The sequence below is a fragment of the Ciconia boyciana genome, chromosome 21 (genome assembly GCF_034638445.1).
Source record: "Ciconia boyciana chromosome 21, ASM3463844v1, whole genome shotgun sequence".
Lineage (NCBI taxonomy): Eukaryota > Metazoa > Chordata > Aves > Ciconiiformes > Ciconiidae > Ciconia > Ciconia boyciana.
Genome location: NC_132954.1, coordinates 6,729,879 through 6,749,112, shown reverse-complemented (window position 1 = coordinate 6,749,112; position 19,234 = coordinate 6,729,879). Strand labels below are relative to the sequence as shown.

The window sequence follows — 19,234 nt, the reverse complement described above, 5'->3', positions numbered from 1 at the left end:
TTAGCCCCGGGATGCTCCAGCTCCCTCGCACGCCCCGGCACAGGAGCGTGGCTCTTGCCCCGGGGGAATCGGCTCTGGGGAGCAGGGTGTCCAGGCGGGCAGCGCTGGGTCGCACGTGCTGTGCGGGGTGGGGGGTCCCGGGTCCCCCGCGGCGGTGGCGGCATCTGCGTTGCGGCGGGAAGTCCCGGTGCTGGCGGCCGTGCCGGGATCCCTGGCAGCTGGGGCGCGTCATGGCCGTATTTCCTCTCTCTGCTCCAGGAGTAATTGCTCAGATGGGGACTTGGGGCAACTCCCATCCCTCTCCCGGCATGGTAATGAGTCAAGAAGACTCAAAGACAAATGGCTCATTAAGAAGCAGTGCTGCATTGCAGGATTTTTCATCCCACCAACCGCTGCATCAGCAGAGGCAGCACCTCTCACGCTTGCTCTCCCCAGCCCTGGAGAAGGAGCTGTCAGGCAGCCAGGGCTGGTGCCAAAATTAATCATGTGCTTAATAACCTGCCCCTCCCGTCGAACGGCCCGTCCTCAGCCTCCCCGCACGTGGAGTGGGGCGGCAGCGCTGGGCTCGAGCCCTGGGGCACCGTGGCTGTGGTGCCTGGGAAGCACCCGCGCTCGGCGAGGAGGGGACGTGCTGGGGCAGGGCCTTGCCGGGAGAGATGGCCCCCGGCATCGGGGTGCCAGGGCCCCCCAGCCCAGCTCCACCGGGGTGCTGGCCGGCTGTGCTGGGCAGCACGATGCTGCTGGCCCCTCTCGGCGGCCTCGGTAAACACTTCTCGCTCTGCTCACATTTGCAATTCTTCAGCTGGTATTTGTCCTTTATGACTTTTTAAAAATCTCACCTCATCCCTTATTTACAGCAGCGGCCGGTTGGTTCCTGCCCCTCACAACCCTCTCCGGGCAGCGCCCACCTGCTGCCCGCTCAGTTTTCTTCCGTTAAAAGATTTGATTTCCTGATTGCATTGAGCATGTTTGCTGCGATCTTTACATCCTGCTCACTTCTCTTCCCCTTCCCCTTCCCCTGCCCAGCCCTTACCTACCGGGGTGACGAACCTCTCCCTAACGACACTCTCTTCCCTGCCTGACACAACTAATGAACCATCGGTGAGCTGCTTTCAGCTAATTCAACTTTTAACAAAATAATGACTCGGTGCAGAATTATGTACTAAATTAGGCGATCTCTTACTAAGCCCCCTTTTTTTTTTCTTCCAGGCTGAGTAAATTTTACTAATACAGCCTAATAAAATAACAGAGCAATTAGTAATAAAATAAAATGTTTGCTTTCTACAATCCTTCTCGCTTACAATGAGTTGGGAAAAAGTAAATAGATTAAAAGCGTGATGGAAACGACCTGGCGGTATTCCATATTTATTTTCTTCCAACGACCGTAGATCAAATTTGCTCAGCTCCTAAGTGGGAAGACCACTTTTTTTTTTTTTTTTTTTTTGCCAGGCTTCAGCTTGCGTGGCGCAGGGCACTCACGCTGCGTGTTTGTTCTCTCCTGCTTTCATCCCCAGCCATAAAGATCCCCAGCAGGACCCGCGCTGGCAAAACCTCGCGCTAATTTGCAAAGCAGAACGGGCCGAGCTCGCACCTCTGCCGGGCTGGCAGCTGGAAAAAATCCTTTTGCTCGCGCTGGAAAGCCGGGGTGGCAGGAGGAGGCTTTGTGGAGCATATGGCCAGATCCGGAGCAAATCAAAGTCGATGGCGAGGCGGCCACTGGGCCAGCTCTGGCACCCGCTGGCAGGGAATTGCATAAGAGGATGGGGCTGGGGATGGTTTTGGGGCTAAGCTGGGTGAAACACGTGTCCACGGCCGCACGGAGCCGTCCCCGTCGCTGCCGGTGCAGCCAGCACTGCCTACGGGGCGGCCTCGGGGGAGGAGGGAAGGCTGAGCTGCTAAAAAAATACACGGGGAGTGGGGTCAGGCTGGTTTTGGGGGAGGAACAGCCTTCCTCTTCCTCCCTGGGTTTCATCCCCCTCGTGTCTCTCCCCCAGAGCCTGCTTCCCCCTGGGAGACTCAGTGCGGAGGAGCCGCCGCCGGCCGGGGCCATGAGGACAGCATCCCCCTGAGCGCCGGGCGGTAAGTGCCACCAACGGGCTTCGCTGGCACCCTGGCACGTGCTGCCTGTGGTGGGGGCTGCTTGGGAAGGGCGGGGGGCCGGGACCCCCCGGGCACGGGGCTGTTGACCCCAGCTCTCGGGGTTTGGACCTGGAAATGTTAGAAAGCCCAGCTTTGCCCTGTGCCAGGGCGGTTTGCTGGGAAGCAGAACTGCCTCTGCCAAGTGACCCTATGGGAAATTAAGTGGGGGGGGCTGAATTTCGGCGTGGCCCGCAGTGCCAGGGGCTACGGGCCCCTCTCCTCCCTGCGCTGAGCCTCGTGGCGGGGAGAGATGCAGTGGGAGCAGACGTCAGAGGGAAGGTGGCGGTGGGGGAATCGCCGGTGGGAGTTTCTCCAGGCTTTGGATGCAATAAAGGCAAGAAGTGAGTTATTTGTAATGGTAATTATGCTCTTCCAGTTTATCCTAGCACATAATTGTGTGGGCGGTAGGTTCCCACTGGTGGTAATTACCCTGGTGTTAAATGGCACAAAATTCAGCCGGGCTGGGTTTTTCCCCCCCTCTTTGAGTCTGCGGTTCGGAGGCACAAATCCCCTCCTTCCTGACGGCTGCGCAGCGCGAGCGGCCTTCAGCGGGACCGGGCTCTCGGCCGCGGCCATCGGCCCGTGAGCCGCTCCCTGGCCATCTCCCCCTGCCCCGTGTGGCAGCCTCCTGCCTGCGCTGCCCACCCTGGACGGGGCAGAGGAACGGGCTTGGTGGCTTCTCCTGCCCTCTGCACGTGGCCATCCCCGCCAGGACATGGGGACGGGGACCCAGGGCCGCGCTGCCTGTGCCGAGACCCACAGGATCACTCCCGACCCCTTCCCCATTCTCAGGGTGCCCATGGGGGTCCGGCTGGTCCCTGGCCCGGGCACAGGCTCCTGCGTGGCTTTGGTGAGCTGGTACTGGCCGGGACGTAGCATCCTTCACCATGGCATGTCCCCATCCTCTGCCGTCGCCCCTGCTCCGCCACTGCCCGCGGCTGCAGGAGAGCTGCGGCGCTGCCTCGCCGGCGCGGTGGCGGGGCCCAGCTTTGTTTAATTCCTGCGCCTGCCGAGCACAAAAGCCTGCCGGGCTTGTGGTGACGGGCTGCTCAGCTATTTTGACTCCTTCTTCCCATCGCAGCGGCAATATTTGGATCAGCTGAGAGCTTCCCTCCCCGAGCAGGAGATGATAGCTCAGCCCGCAGAGGCAGAGCCGGGGCTGGGAGCCTGTCTGTCCATTTGTCCGTCCTGCTGCCGATTGCCGGCTCGATCCCAGGGCAGGGGAGGCAGCCCCCTCCCACACTGCTGGGCCCGCTCCTCATAGCAGCTCTCCGGGGAGGGGAGAGGCATTTCTTTTTGTAACAGGCTGCAGCCTCCTTTGGTTAAGATGCAGCAATTAGGGAGCCTCGTTAGAGCAGGAGCGAGATTGTGAGGGCGGGGGCGAGAGGCGCAGGACCGAACCATCCAGCCTTGAAGCCGGGAAGGAAGGCAGCGGTGGAGGCTTATTAGGGCAGACGCGTTCCCCGGGCGCTGCTGCGGCCCCGTCTGCCGCTCGCCGCCAACGCACGCATCGCCGTCCGCCCCCGCACCCCGCGGGGGCCTCCAGCCCCTCTCCCCTCCCGGGGCTCCTCGGGGCACGCGGGCTCTCCCTCCCCACGCATCCCCAGCCCTCCCGGTGTCCCTCGTTTCCAATCCCCGTGTGCCACAGGGACTGTCCCGCAGTCACCTGTCCCTGCAGCCGGTCTCGGGGATGGGCTGCCCGCAGCACCCTGCCCAAATATGATAACAAGAGCATTAACGATGCCTGTAATTAGCCGAGCTACACTGGAGAATAAGTAATTTCCTCATTTACAGTCATACCAAAGGCAGAGCCTTTGAGGGACTGTAAGGAAGACAAACCTCCATGGGCCCATGCAGCTCCAGCATCCCGGCGGCTGGCGTGGGGCTCAGCCTGGCTCCGTGCCGTCCGTCCTCCTGCTTCTGCGTGGGGATGCCCCACACGCAGCGTAGCCATCTCCGCTCCCTGGCTCTCCATCCCTGGGGGCTGGCAGGGTCGTGGGGGCTGGCGGGGCAGCCGGTCGTGGGTCTCCATCCGCAGGCAGGTGCCACGGCCGGGGCCGTGCGGGGAGGACGGGCTGGATGGAGACATCAGAGCGCGCCCCCCCCCCCCGCGCCCTGCAGCAGCTCATTAACGGCTCTGTGAATCGCAACGGCTGAAAAACTCAGCCAGAACCGTTTTCCTAATGGAGAAACACTTCATAATATTTGGTGTCAGAGAAGAAAACAAGTTTCTGATGATGGCAGCGTGTCCTCCCTCGCCGTCTGCAGGCCCCGCGCTGCCTGCGTCGCTGCTGGCAGTGCCTTCTCCTTCCCGCTCCCCCCTTGGTGCTGCCCCCTCCAAGCAGCCGAGCCGGGGCTGACCCCGGGTGACCGGCCCCAGCACCGTGTCCCCCTCGCCCTGTGGACAGCCAGGTTTCTGGCAGTCCGGCCCAGCTTCACAGGGGCTCAGCCAGGGCCAGATCCTGCCCTGGGAGCTTCCCAGCCCCCTCGGTTGGTTCCTGCGGGACAGCCCCAACGTTTCGCTGGCAGTGGGGTGCAGAGGGGAACGTGACGCTGTGCCTGTCCCTGTCCCCGCAGATGAGCCCGCAGGGACAACCCTGCAGGATGCCGAGGCTACGGGGTGGGTGCTGACACCATGAAGGGCTACCATGGGGAGCGTAGCCAGACACAGCCCTCCTCTGGCCACCGCTGCCGCTGCATCCCAGAGGACTGCGAGCATCCCGCCGACTACGTCCAGCACGGCCCCGAGGGCCGGCCGCCGTACCTCCTCAGCCCCAGCGAGCCGTGTTCCCTGGAGCATCCCTACTGCCCGGCACGGAGCCCTGGCGCGGCCAGCGAGTGCCCGGGCGGGCCCCTGAGCGAACCGCCCTCCGCCAGCGCCAGCAGCACCTTCCCAAGGATGCACCACGCGCAGCAGCCCTACGACTCCTGCGACGAATGCATGGCGACTGCCCACCCCGCCAGCAAGATCAACCGCCTGCCCCCCACGCTGCTGGACCAGTTTGAGAAGCAGCTGCCGCTGCACCACGACGGCTTCCACACGCTGCAGTACCCACGGGCCGGCGGTGCCGAGCCCCGCAGCGAGAGCCCCAGCCGCATCCGCCACCTCGTCCACTCCGTCCAGAAGCTCTTCGCCAAGTCCCACTCTCTGGAGGCGCCGGCCAAACGGGACTACAACGGTGCCAAGATGGACGGCCGCGGGGACGGCTACCACCACCACCACCACCACCACCATCACCACCACCAGTCCCGCCACGGCAAGCGCAGCAAGAGCAAGGACCGCAAGGTGGACTCCCGGCACCGGTCCAAGATGATGGGCTGGTGGAGCTCCGACGACAACCTGGACAGCGACAGCAGCTACATGGTGTCTGGCCGGCATGCCGCCGACCAGGGCACCCAGTACTGTGTGGACGCTCCCGAAAGTGCCTTCAGAGACTTGACCTTGAAGAGTCTAAAGGGTGGTGGGGAAGGAAAATGCCTGGCCTGTGCCGGCATGTCCATGTCTCTGGACGGCCAGACGCTCAAGAGGAGCGCCTGGCACACCATGACCGTCAGCCAGGCCCGTGAAGCCTACCCCAGCGCCGGCGGCACCGAGAAGACCTTGATGCTTCAAGAAGCAAAGGCCAAAGACCGAGCGTACCAGTACCTGCAGGTGAGGGGCCGGGCAGGGCAGGGGGCTGCTGCCCCGGGGACCGTGGCCAGCGATGCCGTGGGGCGAGCCGGGGCTGGGACCCTGCATTCCAGCAGCTCCATGGGGATCCCTGGGGATGCTCCAGCTCCGCTCCATGTCCCCAGCGCCTGCACCCCATCCCCTGGGGTCCTGCACTGGTCCTTGCTGTCCCCTCGCTGGCAGTGCGAAGCCCCATCTGCCGCCTCCCTACCCCGTGCCCGCTGGATTTGGGGTCGGGCTAGCTCTGTCAGCTCGGGGCTGCCGGTGGCCCCATGCCCACTCCCTCCTCGTGGCTTTTATCCCGCTTGCGCCTGGCCGGGTGCCACTGCCTGCCTCATCACTGGGCTCCCTTCTAGGTCACCCCCCTTCCAATTAAAAACTAATTAACTCTTCTCTCCCTTTCCTGGGGGAAGGAGACAGGGAGCGGCAGTGCCGTGCTGGCCGGGGGCGCGGGGCGGCCAGGGGCCCCTCTCCACCGGCAGTGGGGGCATCAGGGCAGGGTGCTGGCCCCACCGCCCTCCCCGGGGGGCCCGGGGGACACTGTTCCCCTGCCGCGGCCCGGTAAGGACCCCGTGGTGCCGGCGTCAGCGGCGCGTGGTGGGACCGTCGGCCGCTACGTCAGCCGGGCGGCTGCGCTGGCATGGGTGGGATTTGGCCCAGCCGTGCCTGCCGGGGGGGCTGCGAGGTGGGAGCGGCTGCACTGCCCCGCGTTTTGGGAACGGCCCCGCACGGGGCACGGGGAGCCGTGGCTCTTAGGAGGGATCAGCTCTCCTGGATTTCGGGGCTTTCCCAGGGGGTCAGAGCCCCCAGGGTCTGTCCCTGCAGCTCTGGGGTGCCGTGGGGAGGGCAGGGGAGCTGTGCCAGCACGCGCGCTGGCCTCGGGCCGTGCACACGTGCTGGGTTTGGGCCGTGCATGCACGCCAGGCTAGGGCTGGCACGTGCCATATGGCAGGCGCGGGGCTCGGCTCTGCGTCCCGACTGCGGGAGCCTGGCCACCGCGTCCTCCCACGCTTGCCTCCTGCCCCAGGTGCCACAGGACGAGTGGAGAGGGTACCCAGGGGTGGGCAAGGACGGGGAGATCCCCTGCCGGCGGATGCGCAGCGGCAGCTACATCAAGGCCATGGGCGATGAGGACAGCGCCGACTCGGACGCCAGCGCCAAAGTATCGCCCAGGGCGGCCACGCGGCGAGACAGCTACCGCCGCTCCTCCAGCGCTGACCAGGCCAGGACCAAGTAAGGGCTGTCGCCTTCCAGCCCTGTCTCAGCACCGCGGGGCCGTGGGCTGGGGCCCCCCGGGAGCTCCAGCTGCCCTTGGCGGGCACCGGGGGGGACGCGGCTGCGCTGGGCTTCGGGGTGGGACCTTGGCTGCAGCCGTGAGCAAAGGTTGGGGATGAGAGGCACGTTCAAAAGGAGGCGACTGGGATGTGACCCAGTCCTGGAGGGTGACAGGCTTGCTCCTCGTCCCCGTCCCCGCTGTGTACCCCTCTGGCAGCCCCGCGCTGCTGGGGGATGGGTCCGTGCCCCCAGAACAGCGTTTCAGGGCCGTTAGGAGAGGGGACAGCAGCGGCAGCTGGCGGGAGCATCGCTGCGGCTGCATTTCCGAATGCTCTGCTTGAATATGTTGCTTTTGGTGCGATCCCTTCTATTCCCACTGTCTCTCATTAGGTTTGCAAGTAGGCACTATTCTGATTCATATATCTGTAACTGTCCCAGCTGCTGCACGCCACCGCGAATGCTCCCGCGGGGACAGGGCTACGGGCGTTCCTTCACCACCGGCCAGGTAGGGTCCCATGTCACGGGCGCCGTGGGGCGGGTTGGGGCAGGGGGGGTGGCGGTTGCTCTTCTGAGCATCTCCTGCCCCGCTTGGCCCCGGCTCTGGCTCACCGCCCCCAGCCTCACCCGTTGCTCTCCCCAGATCAACGACGAGCTCAACCACCAGTTCGAGGCCGTCTGCGAGTCGGTTTTCGGCGAGGTGGAGTCGCAGGCGGTGGAGGCGCTGGACCTGCCCGGCTGCTTCCGCATGCGGAGCCACAGCTACCTGCGGGCCATCCAGGCGGGCTGCTCCCAGGACGACGACTGCCTCTCGCTCTTCTCCATGTCGGCCCCTTCTGGGCCGCCCATCACCAGCAGCATCCTGAAGCCCAGCACCTGTGAGTCCCGGGGGGTGGTGGGGCTCAGCCGCGCGAGGGACCCCCACGTCTCTCCCCCTGCTTGCCCGGGCACTTGCCCAGGACTGCTGCCGCCCTCCCTCCTGCACAGCCCTGCGCAGCCCCCGGCACAGGGCGTGAGCATCCTGCTCAGGGTACGAGCATCCCGCTCATGGCTCGGTCCCGGTCAGGGGGCTGCTCTGCGCCCCCAGCAGCCGTCTGCCTTTCCCTCCTTCCCTCCACTTTCTTTCCCCATCTCTGCCCCTTGCTGGGTGCTGCAGCAACGTGGCCATCGTGGGTCTGGGGGTGGTTTCTGATCCTTTTCTGGGGATAAACCAGCCAAACAGCCCCTCTGAGCTCCAGCCCGGATCTCAGCCGGCCGAGGTGCAAACCCTGGGGGGCCACGAGCCCTGCGCTGCGGGAGGAGGTGGGCACCGTTCCCCCGGGGCCCCCGTTCGCGGCGGGAAATGAGCAAGTGTCTGTGTTTTCACGCGCCTTTTCATCCTGCGCCTCTCCCACAACAGCCTTCAGTTACAGAAAAGCTCCACCTCCCATCCCTCCAGGAACCAAAGCCAAACCCCTCATCTCTGTCACGACGCAGAGCAGCACCGAGTCCACCCATGAGAGCTACCTGCCTGGCGAGGTTGCCCGTAGCCCCGCCTGGTCCAAAGACACCACGGCCCGTTGCAACTCGGCCGAGAGCCTGGAGAGTTCCAAGGTGACGGCCGTGGCCCTCAACCTGCCTCTGGTCCAGCCCCGCGCCGCTCCCAAGCCCTCCACGCTCATCATCAAGGCTATCCCCGGCCGGGAGGAGCTGAGGAGCTTGGCTCGGCAGCGGAAGTGGCGTCCCTCCATCGGCGTCCAGGTGGGCTCCGCTCCTCCCTGTGTGCCGGCAGCCAGCTCCGAGCCTGCCTGAGTGGTGTGGGCAACACTGAGCCCCCACGCTGCATCTCGAGGCCACCCTCCAGCGCTCTCCCTTTGCCCCTCGGCAGGTCGAAGCCATCTCCGACTCGGACACGGAGAGCCGGAGCCAGAGGGAGTTCCACTCCATCGGGGTGCAGGTGGAGGAGGACAAAAGGTACCGCACGGCTGGGCTGGGCTGAGACCTGCCATGCTCACTGCACCAGGGGATTGGGTCCCCCTGGGGCTCTTTGAGCTGCCCCACAGCATCTTTTCACTCTCTCCTCTGGCTGAGACCCCCAGAGCTCAGCACCATCCCTGTCCCGGGCTGGCTGCCCCTGCCTGGGGCAGGATCTGGCCCTCCCGTTGCCCTTGCACCTCGCTGCTGCAAATGGACTGCCCGGGGAAGGGGCTCCCCTGCTCCTGCCCTGTGCTCGGGTCTCCTTCGCTGGGGCTCAGCCCTGGGGCTTGGACCCGGCCCAGGCGCAGATGAAACCTTTCGGCTTCTCTGCAACAACACATGACGTTTTGGCTGGGGTGGGAGTGCCGTGTGCCGGGACCTGCATGGCCCACGGGAGGGGAGCTCCGGCAACGTGCCCACGCAGCCCTGGTGCTTGCTCCTGTCCATCCTCGGTCCAGTGCTGGTAGCCATGGAAACGGGCTAAGAGCAGAGGAGATGAGGGACCAATGGGTTGCGGCTGCTCAGGGCTGTCCCTATGGCCCCGAATGCTTGGGGGTCCAGACCGGCATCCCCAGCCCCATCCTACCTGCGGGCACCCCTCACGCTGCCTGTGATGGTGCCCAGCGAGGGGACGGGGCGGCAGGACTGTCCTCGCCGGCCGTGAGGGTCCCCACGTGCTCTCGCTCTCCCCAGGCGAGCGCGCTTCAAGCGCTCCAACAGCGTGACGGCGGGCGTGCAGGCGGACCTGGAGCTGGAGGGCTTCGCTGGCTTGGCCGTGGCCACTGAGGACAAAGCCCTGCAGTTCGGGCGCCCCTTCCAGCGGCATTCCTCGGAGCCCGAGTCCGGCCGGCAGTATGCGGTGTACAAGACGGTGCACACGCAGGGGCAGTGGGCGTACCGGGAGGACTACCAGCTGCAGTATGACACGGTGGAGGTGCCCCGGCGGGATGCCTGGATGGAGCGGGGCTCCCGCAGCCTCCCCGACTCTGGCCGTGCCTCCCCCTGCCACCGCGATGGGGAATGGTTCATCAAACTGCTGCAAGCGGAGGTGGAGAAGATGGAGGGCTGGTGCCAGCAGATGGAGAGGGAGGCCGAGGACTACGACCTGCCGGAGGAGAGTGAGTCGGGGGGATTTGCAGGGTCAGGAGGGACTGAGGCTCCCATGGGGCTGGGGGGCACAGCCACGGTCCTGCAGTGCTCCCACCTTGGGACCACCTTGGAGCATCTCCCCTGCCAAGGCTAAAGAGGTTGGGTGAGGGCCAGAAACACTGGGAAACCTGCTGGGACTAGCGAGGTCCAGAGGAGGGAGGAGAACCCGAGCAGGTCGGGGGGATCTGAGCTGTCCCGCTGCCCCCGATGGGGTGCAGGTCCCCACCACGCAAGGGAGAGGCTCTGTGCCCAGTGGGAGCGCTGACCGTCTGCTCTCTCCCCGCCAGTCCTCGAGAAGATCCGGAGTGCTGTGGGCAGTGCCCAGCTCCTCATGTCCCAGAAGGTGCAGCAGTTTTACCGCCTCTGCCAGCAGAACATGGTGAGTGCCGGGCAGCGGTGCCATGGGGTCAGCCGTGGTGGGCAGGGAGTCTTGTACCCTTAGCTGGTGGACAAGGGACTTTGTAACGCCCTGGGGGAGAGCCAGAAGAGAGCCCCCCAGAATGTGGGGGTGGGATGGCTGTGTGGCCAGTAGAGCCGATGTCCCGCAGGCGGGCGTGGATGACACTCTGTCCCCGCAGGATCCCAACGCGTTCCCTGTGCCCACCTTCCAAGACCTGGCCGGCTTCTGGGACCTCCTGCAGCTCTCCATCGAGGATGTCAGCATGAAGTTCGCGGAGCTCCAGCAGCTCAAGGCCAATGGGTGGAAGATCGTGGAGCCCAAGGTAAGGGCAGGGCTCTGCCGCTGGCGCTTGTCCCCTGTCACCTCTCCCTCCTTCCTCCCCAAGCACATCTGTCCCCAAACCGCCGCTGCCGGGCTGTTGCTGGCGACTGCTTTTAGCAAACACTTGAAAAACAAAAATACGGGAAAAATGAGGCTAAAGAAGGGGCCGTTCCCCCGCCGTGGTCTTGCAGCCGGCTCGCTGGGTGTTTCTGGGCAGCGCTGCCTGCAAAGGGCCAGGCAGGGTCTCGGCACAGGCAGGCCAGCGTGCTGCGGGTGCCTTCACGCCCGTGCAGATGGATGAAGGGATGCTCAGCCCTGCCTCGCAGCTCGGTGCAGCGCAGGAGGGGCGTGGGGCCATCTCGCCGTGGCTTTGGCTTTGCCACCCACGGCAGTGCCGTGCACGAAGGTACATGTGTCCCACACGCCCGCTGGCTCTGCTGAGCCCACCGGGACGCCTGTTCCCTGGAGGTCCCGGCCCCGCGCCTGCCCTGAAGCCCCCGTTGTCTGTGCAGGAGGAGAAGAAGGTGCCTCCCCCGATACCAAAGAAGCCGCCGCGCTCCAAGGTGCACCCGGTGAAGGAGCGCTCCCTGGACTCGGTGGACCGGCAGCGGCAGGAGGCCCGCAAGCGGCTCCTGGCAGCCAAGCGAGCTGCCTCCTTCCGCCAGAGCTCGGCCACCGAGAGCGCGGACAGCATCGAGATCTACATCCCCGAGGCGCAGACCCGGCTGTGACCGCAGCCTCCGCTTTTCTACCCGGACTGGACGGCGCGGCCGTAGCTCACTGTGATGGGGAGCCGCGGGGACACCCTGGGGCAGCTCTTGGCCCCACTCACAGCTTCTCTCTTTTCTATCGTAGACCTTTCGTGGATCCGACGGCGGGTGAACGCAAGCCCGGTTCTGCCCCGTCCCGTTGCCCCCCCCGCCCGCATGCCCCTGCCAGCCTCTCCCGGGGTCCGGGGCTCTCCCTCCCTCTGTCCTCCCTGGGGCCGTGTCCCAGCTCTCTGTCCCCTTCCCAGCCCCCCCCAGCCCTTCTGCACCCCCCCTAGCCTGCGTCCCAACCAAAAGAGAGGTGACCCTCAGCCCCCAGCCCTGCCGGGCTGGAGGGGAGGGGGCTGCAGGCAGGCCCCCACCTCTCTGTACTCAGTGCAATCCCCCAGCGCACGGCGGGGACGGGACCCCCAGCCCCTGCCTGGCCGGAGCCCCCCCAGCCCCGCTCCCCGGCCCTGCTGGCACGAGGCTTTGGGACGTGGTGGGGACAAGGGGCTCCCCCGCGCTGCCCCCCCCTGCCTCCGGCTCAGCTGCCGTGGGGGACCCAGGGCTCCTTCCCCTATATACATATATAAATATAACCTGAGGAATAAACCAGAAACTACACGTGACCAGCGCTGTGTTCTGGCTGGTGGGACAGACCAGAGCAGCAGAAACCCCCGGTCACGGCGGGCCACCCCGCTTCCCTCGCACAGAGCATCGCGATGCGCTTCCATTCCCGCTCAGCCCTCCTTCCCCATCAGTCTGTCCCTCCATCCATCTGTCCTTCCCTCACGCCAGCCTGGAGTCTGGGAGCACCTCTACAGCGTGGCACTAGCCGGGGCTGGGGGGTACGGTCCCGCCCTGCCTTGCCGCCGGTGGGAGACGCTTCCCTGGTGTGCGAGCGAGGTGGTAGTGGTGGGGAGACCTGCCTGCAGCCCCTTTGCGCCCGCGGTGCCAGGGACCACGGTGGCTCTGCCCTGTGCCGGGCTCGGCGCCGTGGGACAGGAGTGTGGACATGGCCAGCAGCTGCCCCTTGAGTGCGGGGCTGCTAGAGATCACCCCGGGGGGGGGTCACCCCTTCTCCCCAAGCGCCCGGTGCCCCGCAGGGACGGGACACCCCAGGACGGGGCTGTCATGCGCCTGGTGGCCCGCGGGGCCGAGGGACCCCCCAGGATGCTGCTGCTCCCAGCTCCCCCATCGCTGCGCACAGACCCGGGAGCAGGGTTTGGGGTCCCCAAGGTCCCCTCAAGGGCAGAGCAGCAGGTTGCATCTGCCCTCTCCCCATCCCTGTTCCCTCTCTGAGCATCCTGTCCCCCACAGTGTCCCTTTTGGTGGCAGAAGGGGGAAGACGCTGTCCCCGACCCCAACCCTGCCATGCCAGCAGCCCTGTGCAGCATCACCAGCCACACCCCAGGCTGAGCCGGTGGGTGCTGGGCAGCTCCCGAAATCCGGGGCCAAACCTCGCCCCGGGCCCTCGGGCAGGGCGGTGGGATCGGAGGCAGCTGGGGGGACCCAGCTCGTGCCCCCCATGTAGCAGGGGGGGCCGGGGCCAAGCAGGGGGATGCCTTGCCGGGGGTCCCTCGCCCCGGGGGTCGGTGCTAAACACCTCCGGGACGGTAGCGCCCGCTCAGCCACCCAAAGCCCTTTCCCACCCCACTCCCCCCTGCACCCCAGATTTAGGGACGTGCCTGGGAAGGGCCCCCCGGCCCCCGCCCCGGCCAGCGCTGTGCAGTGACCGTGACACGTGGCTCCCTTTTTATTGTAATGAACCGCTGCAATTAATAAAGACGACTTTGGTTACTCCGGGCCAGCGGCCACCTCCCTGCGGGGACGCGGCCAGCGTCGGGCTCGCCTTTCCCCCGTCTGCTGCCCCTTCGTGTCCGTGGGGTGGGAGAGGGGGTGTCCATGGGGTGGGAGAGGGTTGTCCATGGGGTGGAAGAAGGGTGTCTGTGGGGTGGGAGAGGGGTGTCCGTGGGGTGGGAGATGGGCTTTCGCTGGGGCAGGAGTAGATCTCCCTGTGGGGTAGCTGGGAGATCCCCGTGGATCTCCCTGTGGGTCTTTTCCTGTGTGTCCCCCCATGGCTCTTTCCCTGTGGATCTTCCCATGAGTCTCCCTGTGGGTGTCTCCCTGTGCGTATCCCCGTGGGTCTCCCTGTGGGCGCCTGTGTGGATCTCCCCACGGCTCTCTCCCTGTGGGTCTCTCCCCCTGTGAGTCTCTCCCCGTGGGTCTCCCCACGGGTGTCTCCAGGTGGCCCTCTCCCCCAGGTCTCCCCGTGGGTATCTCCCCGTGACTCTCCCCGGCGCTCTCTCCCTGTGGGTCAGCCCGTGGCTGTCTCCCTGTGGCTCTCTCCCCCGTGGGTCTCCCCCCGTGGGTCTCCCCGCCTCCGCCCGCTCCGCTCCTCCAGCGCCGCCGGTCCCGCGCTGTCCGCCAGGGGGCAGCACCGCCCCGCCGGGCCGCGGGGGCGCCTCGCTTGGCCGCGCTCCCGCCCGCCGCCGCTGACCGGAAGGGGCGGGGCGACGGCGGCGGCGGCGGCGGCGGCAGCGGCGGCGGCGGCGGCTGGGCCCAGGTGAGCGGGGCCGCCCGGGGCTCGCTCCGGCTCCGGCTCCGGCTCCGGCAGCGGGGGAGCCCCGCGGGGGCCGGGCGGGGGTCCCGGCGCGGCCCAGGCGGGTCCCGATTCCCTGTGGGTCAGTGGTGCGGCCCGCCCGGTGCGGCCTCGCCCGCCGGAGCCTCGCCCGGGCGCTGCCGGCCCGCAGGCCGCGGGGGGCCGGGCCCAGCTTGTGACCGGCGCGTTTCGCCCCCTGCCAGGCGCAGCCCCCGGCGCCATGTGGTCCGTGCTCTGGGCGGCCGTGCGCTCCAAGGCCCCGTACGTCACCTTCCCGGTGGCCTTCGTGGTGGGGCTGGTGGGCTACCACCTGGAGTGGTTCCTCCGCGGCCACCCCTCGCCCACGGCCGAGGAGGAGAAGAGCATCTCGGAGCAGCGGGAGGACCGCAAGCTGCAGGAGATCGCGGGCAAGGACCTGACCAAGGTGGTCAGCCTGAAGGACAAGCTCGAGTTCGCCCCTCGGGCCGTGCTGAACAGGAACCGCCCGGAGAAGAGTTAATTAATAACGTGGTGGGGGCAAACGCGGGGCCCTGGAGCGACCGTCCTCGGGGCTGGGGCCGGCCGCGGAGGGCTGCGTCCCGCAGCACCATGCTGGGGACTCCCCTGTCACCTTGCGCGTCTTCCACCAGCCTCCCTCCTGCACCGGGCCCTACCTGGGCTGTGCCCACTGCTGCTGCTCTTCACCCTCCCGGGGCCCTCTGGAGGGTCAGGGTTTGCCCACCCCACGGATGCGCTCAAGACATGGCACCCAGACCTCCCTTGTGGCAGAGCAGGCAGGGAGCCATGCTTTGGAGGTGGAACGTGTCTGAAACTCATCAGCTCTCGGTCTGTCCCGGCCCCTGAACCACGAAACCCTCTCGGCCTGGTTCCACCCACATCTCTTTAGGTTTGGTTTCTTCCATGGCATGAAGATAGAAGAAACTTGGACCTGAGTGACGTGGGGTGGGGGTCAGGCTAACCGCCTGCGGCAGGAGGACCTGCCATCCTGCTTGCAGCTCTCCCATGGCTCTTTGTGAACCCCGACCACAGCACCACGTTACCATGTTACACCCACGGGAGCACGAACAGCGGTGGAGATCTCTGGGGAACCCCTCTCTGCATCATCGCCAGGCTTCGCAGTGAGGAACGGGGACGGGGGGAGGTGGAAGTCCTGGCCCTGCTTCCGTAGTGGAGCTCAGAGCGTGGCGGTGGCTTTGGGCCGGTGTGTAGAGAACGGGAAGATCTCTGCCCTGTACGGGAACAGCCAGAATAAACTTCTGTCAGTCCTTGGGCCTCTGTGTCTTCTGCATCAGCACCTGGCCCTAACCCTGGCTCAGAGCATGTTTCTGCTCCCCATGTTTTCAAGAAGCAATGCCTTCTACAGTGGGAGAAATGCCATCGTTCCTGGCCAGGCACTGACCTCAGGGCCTGGCAACAGGGTGGCGGGCAGGAAGGAGGGGGAGGCACCAAAATCCCAGCCCGTGCTGAGGTTGTGCCGCCCTCCCGGCTCCCCCGGCCACATCATCTGCTTCCCTTCGACCTTATCTAGACAAGAAGGGCTGTGGCAGCGCTGGGTGGGGTCTCAGGGGACAGGGGGGTCCTGCCGTGCTGCTGAGCAGGGCAGTGCATGGCAGGAGAGGCTGGCAGCGAGCGCTGGGGACCGGTGGCTGGTGTCCCCTCCAGCCTTGGGCATCAGCGGCACAGCAGGACCAAACCCCAGCAAGAGCTGCCCAAGCAGGGCCAGCTGGTAACTGTGCAGCCGCTCTCTGCCGGCTGCGTGCCGGGGCCGTAGCCGGGGTTATCGCTGCCTCCTGGCTTGTTTTTTCCCCTGGTGCCTGAGCGAAGCCTAGCTGCTGCCCTGGCCCGGCCTTCCCCTCCTGGGGACGATAAATCTGCCGTGTCTGGTGCAAAGCCCTGAGGTCAGCAGCCAGTTCAGCGTTTTGCATCGCTCCGTCCCGCTTCCTCGGGGCCAGCTCCTGCCCCGCTGACAGCTTTACTGCTGGCCCTGCCCGGCCGTGTTTACCTCCCGATCTGCTGTCCTTGGGCTGGATCGCTGCCCTCCAGCTGGGCTCACAGCCCGGCACTGCTGGGAACTCGCAGGCTTTTGCCGTTGGAGTGTGCGAGGGCAGCTGAGGCTGGGTTAGAAGGTGCAGGAGGAGTCTAGGGGCGAAGCAAAGGCTGTCCCAGCCCTGCCCCACTTCTGCCTCCTGGACTAGGGCTCACAGCACCTCTTCTGCCACTGCCCCAGCCCCCCGGCAGGCTGGCAGTCCTCTGGGCTAGCCCCTGCCCTTGGCCTCTTGCTTTCCCAGCCTGGCTGTGGGGTGATGCTGGGCGATGGCTGTTCCCTATTGTGCACCAGGGTGGGAACAGTCCCGTCCCTTCCCCCAGCTGGGACCAGCTGAACCCAGCTCGGAAATGTCTTCCGAAATGCCTTTGTTCACCCCACGATGGAGCAGCTCCCTGGGCTGTTTATAGCCCATTGATCTGCCTGTTCCCAGGGCCAGCTGGGCACAATCGGGCTTTGTCGGGGCCTCGCTGCCCTGTTTCCTCCCCTGGGCCCATGCAGCGTCAGTTGGGGGGGCTGCTCCGTCACGGCACTGGAGCAACGTCCTTGGGAAGGGCTGAGCCCCGACAGCGGCTGCGCGGGCACCAATGGCACCTGGCTGGGCAGCCCCTGCCCTGCTCCTGCTGCGGCTGCCTTGCTGGTCCTGCTGCGTTTCCAGCTGGTTTCCATGTGTCTGGGGACTCCTGTCCGTCCCCACGGCAGACGTCGGCGTTGCTGCGGTGCCGTGGTTCCCCGCAGGCGCTGGGGCAGGGGCGAAGCCGCTTCCCAGAGACCGGTTGCCTTTCTCCTAAACCCTCGGTACCATCAACCCACCCTTCCTCCCATTGAATCCCAACAATGTGCTGCCTGGGAAGCGTCGGCTGGACAAGAATAGGAGCCGGCAAGCACTCAGGGCTGGGGCGAGCAGCCACGGTGGCTCACGAAGAGCAAGAGGAAGCTTTGGTGAATAAACCATTATGGCAAAAAACTGGGTTCTCGAGCCTGCACACAACTGCTCAAGCGCAAATCCTTGTGCTGGTCCAGCACGTTTGTAATCCAGCAGTTCCCAGCACGGCACAGCCGGGCGCTGCAGCGGGAGCGTGGCAAGGAGCTGTGCCAGCATGCAGGGAGTCCCACGCCTGGCCTGAAGGCTGGTGTTTTGCGGGAGAGTGTCCTCCCAGGGCTTGTCTGGCTTTGGGGAAGTTCCTGCGGCCGGGGCCAGCTGCGGCTGCACTGTGCCGCAGGGCAGGGGTTGAATCCGGCAGCTGCAGAAGTGCTGCCTGTCCCTGCCCAGCCCGAGGCGGCCATGCCCCAGGCTTGGGGAGAGCAAGCCAGCTGCTGTGCTCTTGGCACGGCCCTGCTGCCTTGCTGCTTCCTCCCTGCCGGCTCCGAGGACGGCTGCAGCTCCCGGGCTGACCCTCTGCCCTGCCCAGGGCCGGGTTTGCTCCCAGGGGTCCATCACGAACAGCTTGTGAGAGGAGCAGGTGGCGGTTTCCAGAGCAGGATGCAAGGAGCAAGCCGGGGCCGTGCCGGGTGGGGGGGGTTGGCCCAGGGGGGCCAGGGCAGCTGCTGTGCAGGCAAGGGTGGGGGGGCCCACCGGCTGCTCGGCACGGCTCGGCACACCTGGACGGCCACTGCGGACGTCCGGTTAGCTCAGAGCAGGGATGCACCAGCTGCACGGGGCTGGGGACGCTGTGACCCTGCGCTGGCACAAGGGCTGCTGAAAGCCATCAGTCCCTTCCTCAAGGCCCGGAGCGACGATGCTTTGGAAAGGAGCGGAGCGGTGAGGGGGACTGGAAGGGGGGAGCTGGGGCCCGCAGGGACTCACGCTCCTGTGTCCCGTCCTGGAGCAGCGCGGTCACCCCAGGGCTCCCAGGACATGCATGCAGTGCGGTGTCCCCACAGCCCCGGGACACAGAGGGTGCTTCCCCCCCCCCCCCCCGCTGCACTGGAGAGCAATGGCGTGTGTCCCCAGCGCGTCCCCCGCAGTCCCTGGGGACGCGTGCTCCCTGCCCCGGCCAGCCGAGGCTGTTTTCCCAGGCTCTAGTTTTGCCCTTTCCCCGAGCGCAGCCGAGCCCTTTCCCAGCCGCCTCGTCTCTCCTCTTCCTCCCACGGCGCAGGTCTGCCATGCTGTGCCTGACAGCTCATTTCTACGGCTGGCAAAAGCACTGAAGTGCTGTGAGAGAGGAGCAGCCCTGCTCTACAGAGCCACATCCCCGGAGCCCTAGCCAAGGACAGCTACGGCAGCACACATTCCCTTCCCACTCGGCATCGCCTCTTCTTGCAGCCACAGCTCAGGGCTGAGTCCCCATCCCCAGCACCCTGAGGCCACTGTGGCTCCTTGCTTTTAGACCACATCGACCTCCCCGCACCAGGAAAAACCCCTGGCTATGCTGGCAGCAGCCTCTGCCCTCCCAGTCCTGCACTGGGATGGTGCCCTGAGCCACTGGCAAGGGCAGGACCGATCCCAGCGTGGGCATGGGGTGCCGGCCGCCACTGTCCCGCTGCCTCTGTGCGAGGAAGCGGCTGGAGGAGAGCGACAATGTCAGGATGCGGGAAGTCGTCGGGGCTATTGAGTGCGTTTCCTCCCGCCCGCGGTTCTCACACGGGGCCACATTGTCTGCCATGCCCGCGCGTGGAGGGCTAAATATAACCCCGTGCCGGGGACGGGCCCCAGGGAGGAAGGGAGCTGTTTGGGGTTTGCTTTTCCTTCATTGTACACTATTGGCAGTGACGCTGATCGTGGGGCAGGATTGTACCTGGTTTGGTGTTGCCTCAGTGGTGGGTGCTGTGGGCAGGGGGTGCCGGGGCTCAGGTCCATGCCTGGCCCAGGAGGATGCTCCTGCCTGCGCCCGCTCCCCTGAGGGGCTGCGGGAAACAGGGCACTGGGGGGCTGCGGGCAGAGCCTTGGGCACAGATGGGGCCCCAGTGGGATGGGGGACACACACACCAT

The 19,234-nt window shown here is 66.1% G+C and overlaps 2 protein-coding genes across 2 annotated transcripts; both read left to right on the top strand.

Moving 5' to 3' along the window:
* Positions 1–2,047: 2,047 nt before the first annotated feature.
* DLGAP3 (DLG associated protein 3) lies at positions 2,048–11,638 on the top strand. Its single transcript, XM_072885048.1, has 11 exons — positions 2,048–2,079; positions 4,717–5,791; positions 6,837–7,042; positions 7,475–7,589; positions 7,725–7,959; positions 8,481–8,821; positions 8,949–9,034; positions 9,731–10,155; positions 10,474–10,565; positions 10,765–10,908; positions 11,420–11,638. The coding sequence occupies exons 2-11, from the start codon at positions 4,775–4,777 to the stop codon at positions 11,636–11,638; spliced, it is 2,880 nt and encodes a 959-aa protein (XP_072741149.1). The 5' UTR covers positions 2,048–2,079; positions 4,717–4,774.
* A 2,519-nt stretch (positions 11,639–14,157) lies between these two features.
* On the top strand, positions 14,158–15,528 carry SMIM12 (small integral membrane protein 12). Its single transcript, XM_072885295.1, has 2 exons — positions 14,158–14,222; positions 14,462–15,528. The coding sequence occupies exon 2, from the start codon at positions 14,479–14,481 to the stop codon at positions 14,755–14,757; it is 279 nt and encodes a 92-aa protein (XP_072741396.1). The 5' UTR covers positions 14,158–14,222; positions 14,462–14,478; the 3' UTR covers positions 14,758–15,528.
* Positions 15,529–19,234: the final 3,706 nt, after the last annotated feature.